Below are 19,518 nucleotides of genomic sequence, written 5' to 3' on the forward strand. Positions count from 1 at the left end.
ATTCATTCCATGGTTACTTGAAAAAAAGTGTTTCATGGCCCCTTTAACGCATTTTGTTCGACAGGTGTCACGACGAAAACGAGCCCATTCGGCGATAATAGCGCGCGCTGGTCCAATCTACTGTGTGCGTGTTAGTGTGCGTGCATGTGTATGTAACAAGACCTATGAAAAAGTTTGCACTTAGTGGTTGAAGGGTGCACTTAGGGGCCAGATCTCGCTATGTCGTTCAACCCTTAAAGGTGAAGCTTAAGGGTCCCCCAATTTTTATTTATCGGCAAACCATGAATCATCCTCTAGCCGCGTCCGTCCATAGTCTGTCTGCCTGTCAGTCTGTTTGACGCAAGGACGGACGGACGCATGGACGAGCGGACTGACGCACGTACAGACGAACGGACGAACGCAGAGACGGACGTACGGATGAACAAACGCGCGATATAACGGCCGCACGGACGGTTGCATGGACGCATGCACGAATGGACGGACCCACGTATGAACGGATGGACGCATGGACGGACGGAAGCGCGGGCGGAATGACGGACGCTTTGCCCCACTCATCATCATTCACTCCATGGATATGCTGTGATTTTTATTATTTATCATACTACAAGTAACGTCCTCTAGTATCGTACCATTTGCATTTTTAAGCGTATATGCATTTCATTAAATGTACAAGTACCGCTCTCTACGGCAGGTTCAAGAACTAACGGGAGGTTGCTACATACGATTACGATGGGACGCTCAGCGCGCGCCTGAAGGAACTTCACTCTTAAAAGCACAACATTAATGAAACAAGCGTGCATAGTCTTCGCAAACCAAGCCAAGCATACATTTCGATCGTAACTATGGGTTTACGTTCTAGTTCACTATAGGTTTACGACACTGAAAGCATCAGCCGTATATATTTTTAATTTGCTCTCCATATTATTGTATCATCCACAACAGGTGGCGACGCGAGACCCGGAAAGTCACCGAAGTGGAATGGAAAAAGTGGACGGACGCTGCACCAGCAAGCGCGGCATACTGGCCTCCGGATATCAGTGATTCTACGAAAATAAATCCACCAAAATCTCCATAATACGTTCCGTCTATTTGCAACACTCATCACTTAAACCATTATCGTCCGTATCAGTGGTGTAGCCTTTACGGTGCTCGACTGTTCAACCTAAGGAAGCGGGTCTGATCCGTGCCATGGCGGCCGCCTTGTATGAAGGCTCGTGTACACCAGAAATGCAAAAGTGTTCCATAAGCCGGGTGAGTTTATGATTAAAAATATACTCCCACTTAGCACTAAAGATAGATATTTTGTTGAGTCGGAGTTTATTCTTAATCATGAACTCTAGAAAGTCCCAATTAAGGAAATTCTCACGGTGTCCCTCATTTCCCTCATAATCATATCGTGGTTTTGGGACGTCATGCTGCACGTAAAATGATTATTACTGTTACGAAGCCTTGCGTTGAAAGAATCTTCCTTCTCGTGAAGAATTCGTCATAAAGCAAACGCAGAACTTTTGTAATACTAAGATAACCGTTTCTTGTGCTAGTTTGTTAGCAATTAGTGAAGACATCAAGGAGCAGAATAGAACAAATACGATGAGAGAATTATGCACTAAGAAGCCCCATTGGCGCTACACTCACAAACGCTTTGTTTGACCGACAGAATACCAGGAATCTTTACTGCAAAATATACCCACCGCATTGAAGTTTACCTTGGTAAAATTAGTGAAATTACACTCTTTTTAATGGTGCACTCTGTGCCATTTTGTTACACATGCCTGTTTCAGCTAACTTGTGTGTTCTATTAAAAAAAAAAAAGCATATGCCTTACGTGCCTTCAATGCCTTCAATTGGCCCATCATTGTATGTATAGTCGTGCGCAGCACGTTGGGCCGTTTTTCAACCCATTAAGCTTGGTAATTAACGATGATTATTTAATCAACATTTGTAATTTGTAACCGTAGTGATAATTTCACAAAAATTGTAGCACTTGCTCAGGAACGTCAGATTACTCTACTGCTAATCCAATAAGCTGGGTAATTAACAAAGCTTGCTTTGAAATGTTCACTGCCCAAAAAAATTTATGGAGTCGAGAAATTTTAATGCATATTCAGCTACGCTGATTTATTTATATGTTAAGGTAACTATCCTGCTCTTTTTAAGAGTGGGCAATTTTGAATATACTTGGCGAGGAGTTAGCTGTAACACCCCGGCGCTCAAACTGTCCTCCGGCTGGAACTGAATCTGACACTTTGGTACAGCATCGGGTGCTACATCCGAAGTTCGCAGGTTCAGTCCATGCCCACGGCTGGTTGGCCTTTCGTCCACTTTAACTTCTTCGTATTTATAACGCAATCACAAGCATTGCCGCAAATCGTGGCGGGGAGGGGGGGTCAGGTAGTCTGGACATTCCTTGCAAGTTTCTCCTCTTGAGATTTATCTTTAGGAAATAATACATTTGAGTCACTTGATGCTTAAGTATAGCGCATTCAGCGTATTTGTGTTGAATACATGACCTCTATAAAGGAGGTCGTAGTTCAATGCTCTTTGGCAGTACATGAGACTAAATATCGCAAAAGCCACTCCATCGGTTTTTAGAACACTGAATAGAACAATGCAGTTAGTCACTCGAGCTGGACGCCACGGTCGTTTTTTTTTTATTTTACTTCAAAACATGTTTCACTCAAAGGTGAACGTACTTGACATATCTCTCCCCACTCCTCCCTGGCTGTGTCAAAATTTATATTACAGCGAAAGCTGTCATGAGACCACAACGCGGCTCGCGTGCGCGCCGTATACATATTTGTCCGCCGCCGCCGGTGTCCATAACCACTATTGCACGAAATAAGAAAAAAAATCATAGCATATCCACAGAATGAATGATGAGTGGGCCGAAACGTCAGACAATCTGTCCGTGCTTCCGTCCGAGCGTTCGTCCGTCCGTACGTGTGCCTGTTCGAGCGTCTGTGCGTCAGTCCATCCGCACGTGCACCCGTTCATGCGTCTGTCTGTGCGTCCGTCCATGCGTCTATCCACCCGTCCGTCCACGTATTTGTGTGTTTGTTCGTCCGCTTGTCTGTCTGTCCACCCTAGCGTCAGTCCGTCCATATGGTGAACACTTCAGGTACCGCCATCTCGCTTCTTTTTATCAAATATTCATCATATACAAGTACCGCCATCCAGCGGGCAATTCAAGGACTAAACGAGAGTATGTTCCACATTTCTGCTGTCGGCGCTTTGTTAACACCGACAGCGTGATAATGACGCCGGCTACGTTTTTCGTAAAATGTGGACATGCGGATATGGGCCCGAGGGCGGGTATGTGCCACTGGTATGCGGGTGGCTACCTACTACTACTGCAACTACATACGTCAGAGGATGTACAAACCCATTCCTTAAGGGGCTTCGCCCCTAAGAAAGCTCAGTAAATTCAAAAAGAAACACAGGACACAATGGGATAAGAGCCCAGGTCCCCTGCGTGCCTGCCCAGTATTCTGCCACTGAAGCAAAGCGAGGCTTGAAGCTCAACAGCCCCGCCGCGGTGGTCTAGTGGCTATGGTACTCGGCTGCTGACCCGCAGGTCGCGGGCTCGAATCCCGGCTGCGGCGGCTGCATGTCCCATGGAGGCGGAAATGTTGTAGGCCCGTGTGCTCAGATTTGGGTGCACGTTAAAGAACCCCAGGTGGTCGAAATTTCTGGAGCCCTCCACTACGGCGTCTCTCATAATCATATGGTGGTTTTTGGGCGTTAAACCCCACATATCAATCAATCAGAATCTCTTTAGCAAACTGGCCTTAGGCAGGCTTGATGTGGGGAAAGGAATCCTGTTAATATGAGTAATAAAGCGTTTCAGAACAGTAAATGAATAACCAGGTGCCACACAGTGCGAATCGCGCAACGAGTATGTCGTCGAATGCTCCAACCCTTTACAAAAAAAAAAAAAACTATCTCGTTCACCTATTAACTGTGGCGCAAACCCACTGTGGGGCATTGTGAGGATTACAAAAGCTTCTGGCTTGATTCTTTATCGTCGTTAGTTGCCGCAAAAAAAAAAAAAATGCACCAAGTTACTTGCATGTGCGCAGCGCGTACCACGCTTCGCCGAAGAATAACGAAGGCCGGGTGGCATAATAAATGCGCCAGCCAACTACATAATGATTAATGGCGTAGTGGGTACCCTGCAAGTGTGCTTGCAGCAGGTACTCAAAGTGTTAAAAAAAAAGGAGGGCCCTGAAAGGCCGCTTTTCCAGCTTTCGCCGGCCTGGTGGTTTTTTATAAAACACTTTCCAGTCACTTTAAGTCGATAGTTGCTAATGGTAAAATGAAAAAAAAAATTAAAAACTGGTGCGACGTTTAGAAAGCGTTCATTGAAGGCTTATGAAATAAAAAAATCAGAGACTCGAAGAGAGAGAGGATAAAATGAGGGAAACGAAAAGACAGGGAGGTTAACCAGAAATTGGGGCATCCGGTTTGCTACCTTGCACTGAGGGAAGGGAAATGGGGACTCAATATGGGAAAGAAAGCGAAGAGCAAGATAGACGTGCGGAAAAAAAAAAAAGAGCGGGGGTGCTATAGCTTATTAAATAGGCCACTACCACGCAAAAAGTTCAAGGCCTTCACTGATTTTCTTTGCGAAGACAGATCATTTCAACTTTCGAGCACTGACTGTTCTAACAATTAAGGGTCTGTCGTAAAGGCGGGCTAACGCAGCAACTAGCGGCTGTCTGCTTAGCCATGGCTCGGCAGGTGGCGGGTGGAAGCAAAATGAATTACACCCACCACTGGTGGTACCTGTCGTCACGTCCGGTACCTGACGTCACGTCCTGACGTCTGGTACCTGACGTCACGTCCGGTACCACCACTGGTGGTACCGGACGTGACGGCCTCACGTTCGACTCGCGGGTCGTAAATCGCAGGGGATTCCTACGGAGAGTTGAAACCCTACACGCCTTACCGTATCGCGCTACCTTCGCATTCAGGTAAGCGGGTGTGTCTCTCTCTCGGTTCTTGCGGCACTTCGCGCACTCGACTCCGAGCTCCGCGATAGTCCCAGAGGACTAACCTCCTTCCTTTATCTTTCCCGAATGCCGCCTGGTTTGATGAACCGCGACATACACACATTCGCTCGGGTTTCTAGCAAGGCGGGTTTCACACGCTAGTTATCCTGGCGCACCGAGTCGGACATCGTCGATTGAGCATCGCGTTTCACCAACTCACCAATGAATGGAGCTGGGACGGGAGGAGGGGACCTTCGTACCCTAAAAAAGTAAGCCGTCAAATCTTCCAGACAAGCTCGTTGTTTATAATTGCGACTCCTTGAAGCACTTCTGCAGCTGGCTACGTGCTGTTCGCAGTGCTTCCTCTTGCTGCCCATGTGCTCGTAAGAGTTGTCGAACTTCACGTGGAAGTACAGCTGAAGTGGCTACTGCCTCTCTCAGCCACGACTAGCCATCACAACATTTCTTTGTCCGTGCGACTATAGTGCGACCTTCGTGCTTTTCAGCGTGAGGCACTTCGTTCAACGTGCGTTAGTTATCTCGCACAAAGCGTTCCGGAACGAATCCGGGACATGTAGCTGCGTGCTACCGAAAAGGACAGAGCGAGACTCGGAACGGCGCATGAAAAGTCGGCACAGTCCCGCAGAATCCAGGACCTTCAACTGGAAACTCTATACTCCCATATGATGCTATTTAGGCGAAAGCCTTCTTGTGAAACATGAAGTGGCCGTCGGCACGAATGATGCAAGCAAATCATGTGATGACGTCATCACGGCGCCTAATAGTGACGTCGTTACATTGCGCGCCAAAATTGTTGACGTCACATGATGAAGTCATTGCATGAAATCGTTTTTTGTTCCGCCTGGCTTTTTACTGCCCTAAAGATTGCAATGCCTGCAATCTTTAAGGCAGTAAAAAGCCAGGCGGTGTGCCGAAAGCTTGCAATGGCTCTGATCCTGGAGGCAACACAAAACCATATAGGGTGCAGAATGCACTTTAAGGGTGGTGGGGGAGGGTCAGCACATTTATTAAGAAGAAAACATATGGCATCTCTCTTTGAGTCGTCTGAGGTAAATGCTTCAGGGACACCGTGACCTTTAGCATCTTTGATCACTTACTGGGTAAAAATGTACAAAAACTGAGCTTTCGTTTCTTTTCGCTATAACATACTGTGTTCTTTGTTCCTTGGGCATAAGAGACTCCCCTATACACTATTTCTAGAGAATTCAGACTGGTCACACAAGTTGTGGCAACAGTGACTTACAACTTTATTAAAACAAAACATCGTCAAAATAACAATGAAAGAGAACAAGTGACAAGCTCAACCCAGGGGTGCAAGGAAAATAATGCGAAAACAAGGTTCAATAGACAAGTGTACTTGCACTATAGCCACTATTGTTCTGTAATGGCACACTTTTTTTTCTCTTGTCAGTAATATTTCTCAACTTACTGACACAGTGTCTGTGCTATTACAGAAGCTTTACAACAGCAATCACCACCAAAGTTATTGAACATTTCTCCATACACTTATACAAGAATCTATCAGCATCAAAATCACTCTGGACTTTAGCTATACGTTTGTGATCATGAGTGTGTCTAGATATGACTAGAAGCATTTCATCAAAAATAGACATGTTAATAAATTCCTGTAAAGTGAATCACAATTACGCCGTTTGTTTAACCTTTCCTGAAATAGCTATTGTCGTCGGCTCGAGAAGTTAGGTTAACTTAGCCCACTAGCCACGCAAGTACGGCCATAGCTCACAACAGTCAGTTTGAAATACAAGACTTACATGCTTGGTTCAATGCTTAACTTTCAATGAGTGCTGAAGAGATGAATATATTGGCAGCAAATGAAATGGCATGGCTTTTTTCTGCGGCGTTTTAAGCTACGACAGTTGCCGCACATTCCAGCGATCAGAAGCCCCTCTGACTGTACACCTGACAGTAGGCCAAAAATAAAATGCGATCCCTGCAGAGCAAAACAAATTCCAGGTTATAAATGTACAGCAGTCAGTAAAGAGGTGTGTGCTTTAGAAGCTGCAATGAAACATGAAAGCAGAGGCAGCACGACATGACCTACGTCTTTTTTACTTGCTTTTCTTCTCGAACCTTGCAGCTTGTGACATTGTCTAAAAAACACGTCACTGCTAAGGATTTACAGATGGTTGCACATCAACAAGAAAAATTTCAGTAGGATGAAAATTAAAAATAGCAAAAAAAAACACAAGCAGTGGAGACAATGTTCCAAAATGATGTCGAATTTGCAGCCATTCACCAGAAAATTTCACTGCCACACTTTACTGGGCATTTCTTTTAACACTGCCAGGATCTTGCTCCATGTGTCTATACCTGGCAGTTTCACATGTGAAAACTTCACTAACATGTCCGACTGACTAGTGCGTGAATTCATGTACTATGAGCAAAAATGAATGGAAAATATTTCGAGAGTGATGGCCCAGAGACTGCTGCCAATTCCGAAAGATCAGGTTCGCCCCAAACTGAAGCTTATAGGCAGCTGAGGAATGTCGGCCTCATTTCGACTATGCCAACTGTGTGATAGTGGCACCCTGCACCATCGGGCACATTGTACGTTCTCTTGCACAACTTGTTCAGCTATCACATCTTAAACGATTGTCGTCACCTTTGAGAGATAGCGTCCAGTTGATACAAGAGCTTTCCAGCTGCATTTGGATCATTACTGCTCTCGAAGACTTTCTGGACCTAAACATCACTGCTGGAGCTACAGTTGTGCAACTATGCTTTTGATAGTGTCCTACTTCCACCTTTTGCACAATCCTTAGTTTACACTTCTGCATAAGAGCCATGACCAGCACATTTTGTATCTCAGAATCCTGTCACACTACTTTGTCAATTTCAAGCTACTATTATGTTGGTTGCTCTGTCATAAATCCTAGCTACTCTTGCTCCATCAATTGAATTATATTCTAAAACTCCTTAGTAAGCCCTGTAGCTCACAGACAAACTAAACCCGTGCCATACAATGCACACATTTGGTCCGAATTGTGTCGCGAGTATTCGAGACACTTTTGATCACATTTTATCTTTGGCCAACTGCACACCTCTGAATGCCCTACAGCATGTGGTGGCGCTGAATGTGCATCTGCAAATAGTCCCTCCTAGTGAAGGACCTAGGGCACACGGTGCACTGGAACTGCCCCCCAGTCGTGTGCTGGCGCATGTGCACTGTCAGGTTGGACTTTTGCCGGAAGGCGCGCGAGCAAATGGTGCACTTGAATGGCTTCTCGCCGGTGTGCACGCGCATGTGGGCCACCAGGTGGCCTTCCCGGTTCAATTCGCGGAAGCATATGTGACACGTGTACCTCTTTTCCGGCTTCCCGGGACACTTGTGCTTCTCCAAGAGCACCGGGCTAACGTACGTACGGAGGCAAACGGGGCACTTGTGTTGCCCGGGCGGGACATTGAAATCTGCTCCGTCTAGGGAGCCCTCGATGTATTCATCGCTGCCACAGTGGCCAAAATTTTCCGGTGCATCCTGAGTGTCTTCATCGGAGTCGATGGTCAGCGGGCTGTGATGTGTCTCCGCTTTTGAATGCACCAATCCGGCTGACAGCTGTGAGAAGGCTTTGGGATCGAAGACTGCGAACAGTAAGCATGGTTTGTCTCGTAAACATCACCACAGATCCACTTTACAAATATGTGAAAGTATCATGCTCTTATAAGCAATTAAACATGTGTATCTAGGCTTTGCTAAAAAAATACTTTGCAAAACTTCTCTGAAGTGGTGCAAACAGCTCTGTATGCCACCTCAATTCATATGAAGATACAGCTGATACCTAAACATTTCAGAACAACAGTACGGAAAATAAATACGAGATAGTGATTTCTATGTATGAAGATAGCTGCATTTTATTGAAGTTCACAGTCCCAATAACAATGCTGCATATATAGGCACACCATCAAACTTCAGCAACATTGAGCATTCCAAAAAAAAAAAAAAACAAGCTACAGCTGCTTAGCTTAAGAGCAAAGGAATTATTGGTAAACTCGATGACTGTCAACAGAAAATCTGTAACATAGACACAAAATCTTAATGAACTCAAGTTGGGTGCAACTATAGAAGGCAGTGGCGTACCCACCTGAAAGGCACATGCACAAGGACACACTGATAAGCGCACACTTTATATTGATGTCACGAACAAGTGCGATCAACCGCCTTACCATAGGGGAGCATTGCTGTGTACATGAGTGGGACTATTAAGTCATGGAGGCCACATAGTGCTATAATTAGGTCATCTGGGCAGTGCTTTTCCTGCTTTCTTAAGCCGTACCCGACAGCGAAGCAACACAGCATTCAGAAAAACTGGGAAAATAAAAAGGCCTGCAACACACTGCGACTTTCACGACATTCAATGAGAAGTCTGGAACCCTGGGTAGGTTCTCCTGAAAACTTATGTAATGCCCTGCTGATCATCATTATTGTACACTTCCAAAAATGTTAGCGGCACAGAAAAGAGGAAACAAGGATGTTGGGCACCTATATGCCCGCTGTGTAAATACAATACGCTAATGGACAGAATGTTTAAACAGCTGCAAAAGGCAACCACTATTGTTTCAAAAGTCCACATATTAGTACTCAGCTATGCATTAGAGTATAACCACAGCACAGTAGACTCTCAGTAAATGGGAATCTGTTAAATGGAACTACTGCTTAAACGGAACTATTGCTTCTGTAATGCTTGGTTTCGGACTTGTATTTTGCATTCATGTTCACCTCTCGGTGAAAGGAACTCCTGTTAAATGAAACATATTTTCCCGGTCCCTTCAGGTTTCATTTACCGAGAGCCTACTGTAGTTTCGAAACAATCAATCCGCGATGATAGTTATGCTTGAGCACAACATCCAATTACAGTGTGTAACCACAAAAACTGCTTAATAATAGCCAGGCTAACATAGGCTTTCAGCTGTACGAATGAGAACACTTGATACAGTATGAAAAAAAAAGTTTGGAAAATGAATGTCTACGAAAAACCGGGATATCTAAATCATTTTTCTGTACAATAGAAAGCTATTTCTTCACTTAACTGCTACTGTGGATTATGACGATGTCTGCTTGACTGGTTTTGTCTAATCTTTCTCGATTTATTTTAGCTACAGTCAAACAAAATTCCGGGCCATTTGATAAAAGATGATTCTACAAATGGTACTAATATCCTCTTCTGAGAAACAAGGGTTAGCAGTGTAAACCTGGCAGACTGGAAAATAAAGGATGGATGTATGTATATCCAGTACACAATAAAACACACAAAAGAGCAGCTAAAGTAGTAGGCTCAAGTAAATCAACAATTCGCAACAAAGCTACAATAAAAAAAATTCAAATATACCAAGCTCAGCTGCAGTGCAGCAGTCATATGGAATGTGTATTTGGTGGCATAGTGTGAAGTGACAGTGCCATATCCATTTAACACAGCACTACAATCATGCAGGTAGCGTGGCAAAATATCTATAGCTTGATATCACACTTTAAATCAGTAACCCTACAACACGGACTTGATCAAAGCAGTAGTGAGGTCATCGTTTAGTGGAATATTGAAGGGTTGCTTGAAAAACACAATGTGGTTCAGGTGTTTTGCACTTCACATTTTCTAACAGTTTTACTTTTGTTTGTGCATCGCATGCAAAAGATGCCACATGCAAAATATCCCAAGTGCACGACACTTAAAAAGGATACTAAAGAGGAACAGTGACTTAGTTTAGATGAACAAAATGCATTTTTAGAACTCTAATGTCATATGTTTTGCTATCATAAGTTTATATTAGCAGAAAAAATCAAGGTTAAAGCTTCATATTTAAATTTCATGCCAAAATCTTTGCACCTGATCTAAAAAATTTCAATGTATTTTTTGTATGTTCGCTTCGGTGGCTCGATTAACTTTTTTAAACTTCGTACGCAATGTCTATGGCACCCACAAGTTACAATGTATTTCATTTTAATCGATTGGAAGCTATGTAGGACTCTGCAGACGCCATTAAAATTTCTAAGATCATGATGTTTGGTGCACGAAGCTCACAGTGGCGTCACTACCCGCATTTTCTTTATGCGCGTTTTCTCCCTAACAAAGCGTTGTGCCGTGGTAAGAATGAGGTTTTCGTAATTGCAAAAAATTGTACTTTACTACTATGTGAAAAATAATTTTGCTTTTTAGTGTTCCTCTACATTTAATTGTAGAGTTGTATGCCCCAAGTCAAAATGCAATCTATTACAGTATTGTAAAGACTTGAAATAACATTCAGACTCATGGGGTTATTCACACTTAAACTTATAGAAACGTATGCAAGCATTTCAATGCTCTGCTCTTATCAAACTACATCTGTGATAGTGTGAAATTGCACTCAGAACTTTGCACTTGAGAATGTACTTACTGAACAACATATATAGGGTACCACCTTAAGAATTGTAGTGCTCTGGAGTTGTGAGGTGCGAGAATTCATGATTAGAATCAGTGTTAAAGCTGTTCAGAAATGATGAGAGAGTAAAAATGCTGGCTAGGCCATTCATTTTACACAACCTTACACAAATGTAGTTCACACTCCAAAGTAAGTGACTTTGTATTATCAATAGATAGAAAATGTAAATCTGCCTTCTACATATTCAACCAACACACCCCAACACTGCAACGCATGTGTTAGTTAAAAGTAAGGCCTTGTGAACGAGTTTGAAGAATATGCCAAGGGTACATGAATGTCGGGATTGGTGTAAAAAGGCCACTGAATATTTGCTCAACGAGAAAAATGTGACAATATCTGAGGCCAACATCATAAACACACGACAGAATGACAAACATGGAGTCCAGTAGATAGACGGTCTTGCAGTGATAATAGAAATGCCCTCATTTTCTGTGGAGACACGAAGAGCAGGTTGGTAGCCAAAACCTGAAAAAAGAGTTAATCTGTTCCATAAACCAGAGTCAATCTTGCGGAAGCTGAATTGAGCCAATCAAGTGCCAATAAATTGAACTGAAAGGTTGGTAGGGTGATAAACATTTCAGGAGGCCAGCAGTTGTAGATTCCAGCCTGTCTTTGAAGGCAACATCTCTTACCGCAACATTAGCCTCAACCTGGCAGACTTTTCATTTGATCGTTGCTGTGTTATTGCCAGCACAGAGATACAAGGATAATTGAGCAACAACTGTAAAGTCTCATTGATAACGAAGTCTTATCATTGAAGAAAGTCTTATTGAAAACTGCTGCTGTTGCCTGATTGCGGCATTCTAGCCTTGCCAAGCTGTGTTCTTGGGGCTTTCTTACTAGGGTGGCCTTCAACATTGTACTTCGAGCATGTTGTAAATAAAATTTGACCTAACTTTAATATAAGCAATGACAAGCTTGAATCAACAACATCATCACTGATAGAAGATGCCTCACAGTGAAACAAGCAGCAAGCAACTACATAGACCACAAGCAACCAGCCATCCTTTTGAATAACACCATGAAGCCAAACATGTTGCCGTAAAAGACGACAAGTCTGCATAACAAATAGAGAGACACCAGCATTATGTTGTCACATAAATTTACACTATGGAGTGAGGGGTTAGCACAGTAAGAGCAGTGGGCGATGATATAAACACAGGTTCAAAACTTCAATTTGATCACAGCTTGGTGAAAATTTATGAATTTACTTCTACAGGCATTACAGTCCGTCTTGCATGGACTACATATGAAGTTCAGAAAACTTAATACTGCACAAGCCAAGAAGTGCGTTTAGAGAGAGGGGAACAGATCAAAACTAATTTTGATGGTCTCGAGCTCGCACGCCAGAGCTCGGCACACCGCGGCTTTTAGACTTCTCAGCCATCGAAATATGCTAAGCACAGATAGGAGAGGCCTCACTCTTGATGCCTGAATAGGCTGGCGGCCAGTACTTTGGGTTGTGCAGTGAAATATTCTATGAAGATAGATGTGACAAAACAAAATCAGGCAAAGTTAACAAAAAAATGTAGAAGTCAGAAAGAAAACACAGTGAACAAGTGGAACAAGAAAGATTAGCACATATGACACTGCCACATGTAGTACAAGACAGAAAAGAAATAGAACCAAGGATGTTCACATCTCTTGCAGAATCAACTGCAGAAACATATGAAAAAAAAAAAAAAAACTTGTGGCGCCGCTTGAAAAATCTGGAATATACAGCTGAACCCCTATACATGTATAAGAGCCTGCGATATAAGAGACAAATGGGTGTAATAGACGCCTGTGTGCATACGGTAAAATATGGATTGATAAGAATATGCATACGAGGTATCTTGTTTATAAGAGACATCTCATATAAGATACAAGAACTGCTACCCAGAGCATGCCTCTTACAAAGACGTTTAGCAGTATTGCCGTGGCGTGTCTGTCATCCAGGGGGCCATATTCGATTAACGCTGTTGAAGACACTCTACACAAAACTGTGCGCTTGACTGGACCGTTGAGAACTACACTGTTTTTTCATTATTCCACTGGCACCACCTTGAAATATAAATCAGCAATACTCGGTTTACGTCACTTTTACCACTTTTTGTGCTTTGTAACTCCATTCTCACGAAAATAAGGCACCATGCTATGCAGATTGTTGGGGCATGCGCTCGTGTTTCATTCTGAAGAGCTTGGAGAAAATCCAAGATAGCTTTTTTTTTAATCGTCTTCAAAATATTGCATTTTCAGAGACATGTCCTCAGTTAAACGTCTCTGTTTAAGTTATGACGTCATTTTGAGCAATTAAGTTAAAAAAATTTGTTAACCCAATCTCTGAAAATGCTCTAAAAAGTTTCGGAAAGTCCATCATTTATACGGGCGGAGGAAAAATTTAAAAGTTTAGCAATATTGAGCTATGTGCCGATTTCACAACTTTTTTGCTTGAAAGAACAGTGCAAAAACTGCAGAGTAATAATGGTTTATCGAAGAAAACTATTCTTACTACTGCATGGCCTAAACTTTTCGGACCTACAGCCACAATAGTTTTTCTTTGCAGAATATCACCGAAATACCATTTTCGCAATATGTAAAAGAAGCGGTAGCAGCTGAGTGGACACTTATCAATTTTTTTAAGATAAATTTTTTGTTTACAAAACAAAAATTGGTTCCGTATTTCTGGGAACTTGTAAATGAAAAAAATATTTTTTTGGCAAAATGAAAAGGGGTCAGCGTACATGCACCAACGTTCTTATCTGAATGCAGCCTGTAGTATAGTGATTACGACATGACAAATGTGGAAAAAAAAAAGGAAGTGAATGAAACACAAATTTGCAGACAGTAAGTTGTTTGGTTCACTATGGGAGACCAACGCTCGATAGATGGCGCGCTGAAAAAGAGCACCTGGCGGAGAGTCGCGGCACAACTCGGCCACTCGCGCCCAGACGACTGGTCGCAATGTATTGTGGGGAGAGCACGTGCGTGCACCTTATCTGTGCTTCATTTTGGAAAGAACAGCTCAAAAAGCCATTGCACCAGTAATATTGCACTGTGGTTTAGAAAAAAAAGTAACTTTGTACGAAGGCTAATTTCACATAAAAAGCACTAAAAAACTAAAAAACCCTGCAAAGTGGACTGCATATATGCAAATGGCATCGAAAGGACAGTGCTTTGCCTTGATGGCGACTATCTATGTCGTTTTCATTTTCTGGTTGCATGCTGGGTCTTGCGTTAAGCTAGTGCAGGCTGACATGCCCCCATTGATAAGTCCGTGCTGCTACGATAAACGCTGTCAACATCTGTAGTAAAACAAAACAAAAACAGAGGAAGTGACACATGTGTGAATGCTTTTTTTTTGTGGCATCCTATGTACGCCGTGTCCACGGTATGTATGCACGGGGATGTTGATCAAGCGAACCACTGTGGCAGCATAGCACGAGTGGCGTCACACTGCTATGCCGAGGGCACGGGATAGATTCCAGACTACAACGGCTGCACTTCGATGGGCATGAAATACTAAGAGTACCTGTGAACCAAGATATATGTGTGCATCGGAGAACCCCAAGCGGTCACACTCAATCCTCAAACCCACAGTACAGCACGCCTCTAAATGATATCTAGATATGCACATGAAAGCTTAGCAATTATCAATGTTGAACAGACACCTTTACTTTAAGCTGACACAGGCAAGCAGAAAAACTGAAACTGTGCGTTAGGCAAACTAAAGAATGAGTAAAAATACCAGATATTTAATAATTCTCTAGCAAGGTATAAATTCAAATGTTACTTAGCCACAGTGACCAGCGAGAAAAAAGCTTAACCACATTGGCCGACTCCAGAAAGCTAAGCTTCGAGTAGTCCGCTGAAGACAGAGAAGAACTTTGTCTTTAGCACAAATTAACTTAGACAGAGGCATCTCGGCATCAAGTATTCACCACAAGAGTATATTTTATAACAGTTTAGAGGTGTAGGCGAATGTGCGCTGGACAAAGCTCGTTGACAAGGCAGCTTTCCTTTACACGTAACTGTTTACAAATAAGGTAGGCAGTCTATCGTATAATTCCCTTCACGCGGTGGCATCAGATGGAGTTTGATGGTGGTTGTCAGAAAGATGGATGTAAGAGAAACTTTGTTTGCCCTGAGGTGCACAACTCAATGCTCGGCGGGCCTGATAAAAAAAATTACATATGTCTTATGCCGCATAACACACTTGTTTTATTTCCGGCATTATGCTCTTTAAGTTCGACTGTTTGGCCCTGGCTTTCACTGGTGGCCATCGTCACTATCGAATAAATATAGCAGAATCGTGCCATTCGGTTTAGAAACCAGCCCGACACCACTACAGAAGAGCAAGAGCAGAACCCGACCGCCTGACCGCTTAGATGCAATGCCGCCTCCTCTCTTGTTGATGTGATTAAGAATGAAAAAACGTAGATGGATACGTTCTCCCTCTTTCTACATATTGTTGCACTTAAATGAACAATACTGCCAGCGCCCTTTGGTTTTGTTACATCCCCCTCTCCCACCGCCTCTACCAGCCACCACTCTCGCCTGCCGGAGTGGCTGAGAAGTGTGCGCTTTGACCGCCAGGGCAGCTGTGCAAACTCCTGCGCTGGTTCCCGATAGGCTCCTACCTAAACTGCACCTAGTACACTTCAGTTAACTACAAATAATGTGCGCTACACCCTTTTAGCTTCACTGCCTGTTCACTTCATTATATCTTGCCTAACAAAAAATGTGAGCCCTTGACCCATTACTTTTCTTTCGTTATTTTACAGCTGTTTCCTGTAATACACATTCCTGTAGCACATTGGTAAAGGCGTAAGCATATTTCTTCAAAAACAAGTAAAAAAAGAAGCTTCTTTAATGCTTCGTTTTCTCTATCTCTCCTCCCTGTATAGTTACACAGAAAGCATTTTTTTTTTCTACAGCCCTCACCCCAAATATGCTCATGTGCTGTAAAAAAAGGATACTCCATCAGGTGAGGAGCATGACGCGCCCAGACAAGCTTCGTTGCCCATATTGCCTGTGTTCCTGCAAAGAGATGGACAGTTTATGCACCAATTATCCTGCTAATTGTTAGACATAAATCAATTTGCAAAGAATCCACCGCAATTTTTCTTCACTTCCTTCCTCATGTGATACTGTAGGAAACCATTTTATTACCATTTTATATAACATAATTTTAGTAATAGTTATGGGGTTAAACTTTCCAAAAGCATGGCATGATTGTGAGAGGCATCATATTAGAGGGCTCCAGAAATTTCAACCACCTGGTGTTCTTTAACGAGCACTTAAATCTAAGTAAGTTGGCTCGATCATTTTTGCCTCCATTGAAAATGGGGTTGCTGCGGGCAGGGTTCAATCCTTTGACCTGCGGGCCAGCAGTCGAGTTTTATATAGTGTAGGGCCAATGCTTTAGAGATGAGGTTTCAGCAGGAATTGAACACAGGTGTTGTTTATGGTTACCAGGTATTCCACCATGAAGAATTCAGAGCTTGAAACTGCTTTGAAAAAAAGCCTATAGAGGCATCATGCCTTGTGAGGAGTTAACATCCATGCGAACAGTACGAAGCCAAAGTGTATAATTGTTTGTAGCAGACATTGCACCACGCAAAGTGTTTATTGAGCATGGTTTAAAGCTGCCTACACATTACAAAGGACTCGGCCATAGTTCAACATTGTCATCAGCTTAAGCATCAACAAATGGTGTGGATGCATGTGCCTTACGGCAAGCAGTGGGTACTTCGGTACTTTATGAAATCTATGAGGCTGTGCAGAGTGGGTGCTTGGCAACTGCACTTGCAGTAGGTACCCTACAAAAGTTTGCAATGGGCTCGAAGTGACCAGTCTTCCAGCTTATGCTGTTAGTGCGCTATATTTTCCATGCTAGCCTGGAGATCCTCAATGGCATGTGATAAGAAGTGGATGAAAGAAAAATGATCGAAGAGCCCATTTCCTGGAAGACAAATGCGCATCACCGGGCAATTGAAACACAACGAGAAAGAGTTGCATAAACTGACAATTCAATCACAACGAAAAAGTATGTGTCACATGCGCGGGGGCGTGCGACGTATCTGCGGATTTCATTTTCTCGGCTGCTTGTTGATCTTCGGAATACAAGATTCGAAAGACTCGCAGCCTGTTTTTCTGGTGCGATTCAATGCAAGGCGATGTTCCCACGAAGGAACAGTCGAGCATACGATGGGCCTAGAGTTGGCATATACAGTTACTTTAGATGGGCCCAGCTGAGCACGCTTCGTGGGCATGCGCGTACTGTGGCCCTGATTGCCACTTGGCTCCGTCGTACGGTGCTGACGCACTAAAAACTATGGGTTAAAAAGATGGTGAAGGAAACGGAGACCAACATGTCGAGAATTGGCATGATTAAAAAGTCCGCACTAGTGATCTATCGAACTTTTAAGCAGGAAATTGCCAAGGAAAGGATCTATGATAATACCCGGGGTAGTTTGCAACTGTTTGAGGCCAGGACGGGAGTATTGCGAACCAAGACATATCGGCCAAATACGAAGGGGTAGACACGGTATGCAGTGCGCATGGAGAGAAGGAGGAAACTGCCGAACACTTGATAATGTTCTGTAAAGGGCTTCACTCTATAGTTCAGGATGGTAGTGCAAAGTTCTTCAAAGCACTGTGATTTAGGGACAGGGAGGGCAAAATAGACTTTAAGCGGGTAGAAATAACTAGAAGGAGGTTATCTGATTGGTGGCTAAAATCAGGGCACGAGTGAAAACTAAATCCTTCACTGCAAAGTACCAGTCCTTGACTGAACTATCTAAGGAAAAAAAAAAGATAAATCTAGTTGTTGGTTCACAAAGTATTACGGCTAGGCGGAGTTAGCCGCCGCCCGATCTAAAGGGTACAGCCATATCAATTCATCCATCCTAGGCACTCGCGCACGATAGTTAAAAGATTTGGGCGGCTGTGCACTTACATTAACATGGGTCGCCACTTCAAACACACTTCCCGATGCGCGACTTATCGAGGTCACCGCAAAGCTTAACCCGGTGGTGTCATGGTGTTAGGTTACACCTGAAAGCGGTGTTGCCCTGCGTTTGTTGACAACATCTGATAAACGTGCGGCGCCCTTTAACCGCCTTCCACGAAGCGGTCGTAAGTGTGAGCGCCTCTACGAGGTCAGCTAAGGCTACTGTTGTTGGCTGGTCCGCCCTGAAGTGCAACTCTACTCGAGTGCACGTACGATCTAGATGGACACAGTGCGTGTTAGAAGCGTCGATTCACAAGGTTCCGCCCGGAGTTGTGACACCGTCCAAAGCGCTGACACTGGCAAAGTAGTGACTGTAATGCAGAACTTTGGGACGTCACACGTCGAAGCCCTTGGCCGGAAAAGCGCTTCGACCTTGCGTCACAATCGGGCACATGCCGAAGTCACGAACGTAGTCTGCAAATCATGCAGTTGGTGACACTTGTGAAACCATGTTTGGCACGCAGCGGCAAAGTTGTTTCTCTCGAGTGTACAGAGAAGCTCTTTCCTTCCAACATCGCACTCGCGTACGATAGAGCGACATTCGACGCGAAAACATTGGGAAAGGGACTACGTAAACACGCTGCAATAACTGGCGCTAATCTCCGCTTTAATGCATCGAACACTACGAGGTGCGATAAGCGGAGAGCTTCGATATTTCAGCGCAAGATTGTGCGTGAAACTTCCGCGAGGTATGATGTTGATATAAGCAAATTTCACATTTACCAAGGCGGCCGCCATTGCGTAATGCCGCAAGCGATGCCACTTTTACTATAACTCACTAAATGTTGTAAATTAAACTGCAAAATCCACCTAGTTCTATTGTAAATATTTTTTTTATTTACGTACATTTGACACAGATTACTACTTTACACGAAGGAAGGAAAGTTTTTTTCCCTCCATGACTACTATACAAAATCAGGCAGTAAAAATCAACAAAAAGTAATCTTTTTTTTTGTAAGATATTTAAAAACATAGTTACTGCCTTTTTAGTACTTTTTGTTTGTAATTTTTGTTAGTTAAACTAGCATTATTTTTGTTACAATTGTTTTGTTTCTCAAATATAAAAATAATTTTCGTAAAGCT

At 43.3% G+C, this 19,518-nt stretch overlaps 2 protein-coding genes across 5 annotated transcripts in view; one reads left to right on the forward strand and one right to left on the reverse strand.

Moving 5' to 3' along the window:
• Nucleotides 1-1,075, forward strand: part of LOC142771942 (uncharacterized) — a 49,631-nt gene extending 48,556 nt beyond the window's left edge. The window contains exon 7 of the mRNA XM_075873945.1: nucleotides 943-1,075. The gene's annotated coding sequence lies outside the window, so the exon portion shown is untranslated. The remainder of the gene's footprint in view (nucleotides 1-942) is intronic.
• Nucleotides 1,076-6,235: 5,160 nt separating this feature from the next.
• Nucleotides 6,236-19,171, reverse strand: LOC119185447 (uncharacterized). 4 transcript variants are annotated; one of them, XM_075873948.1, is made up of 3 exons: nucleotides 18,649-19,171; nucleotides 16,365-16,460; nucleotides 6,236-8,612 (listed from the first exon to the last, which is right to left on the reverse strand). In XM_075873948.1, the coding sequence occupies exons 2-3, from the start codon at nucleotides 16,402-16,404 to the stop codon at nucleotides 8,086-8,088; spliced, it is 567 nt and encodes a 188-aa protein (XP_075730063.1). In that variant the 5' UTR covers nucleotides 16,405-16,460; nucleotides 18,649-19,171; the 3' UTR covers nucleotides 6,236-8,085. The 4 variants fall into 4 exon arrangements, 3 of the variants coding, with proteins under 3 accessions (XP_075730063.1, XP_075730062.1, XP_075730061.1); XM_075873947.1 differs by having other exon boundaries at nucleotides 18,382-19,171; XR_012886216.1 differs by having other exon boundaries at nucleotides 6,236-11,906; nucleotides 16,365-19,171.
• Between the last annotated feature and the right edge of the window lie 347 nt (nucleotides 19,172-19,518).

The sequence above is a fragment of the Rhipicephalus microplus genome, chromosome 9, assembly GCF_043290135.1.
Source record: "Rhipicephalus microplus isolate Deutch F79 chromosome 9, USDA_Rmic, whole genome shotgun sequence".
Classification (NCBI taxonomy): domain Eukaryota; kingdom Metazoa; phylum Arthropoda; class Arachnida; order Ixodida; family Ixodidae; genus Rhipicephalus; species Rhipicephalus microplus.

Coding starts and splice junctions, on each gene's coding strand:
- LOC119185447 (XM_075873948.1), bottom strand. CDS start 16,404: ATGGAGTATCCTTTTTTTACAGCACATGAGCATATTTGGG. Junction 8,613..16,364: donor AGCACATGAGCATATTTGGG/GTGAGGGCTGTA, acceptor TACTGTTCGCAG/TCTTCGATCCCAAAGCCTTC.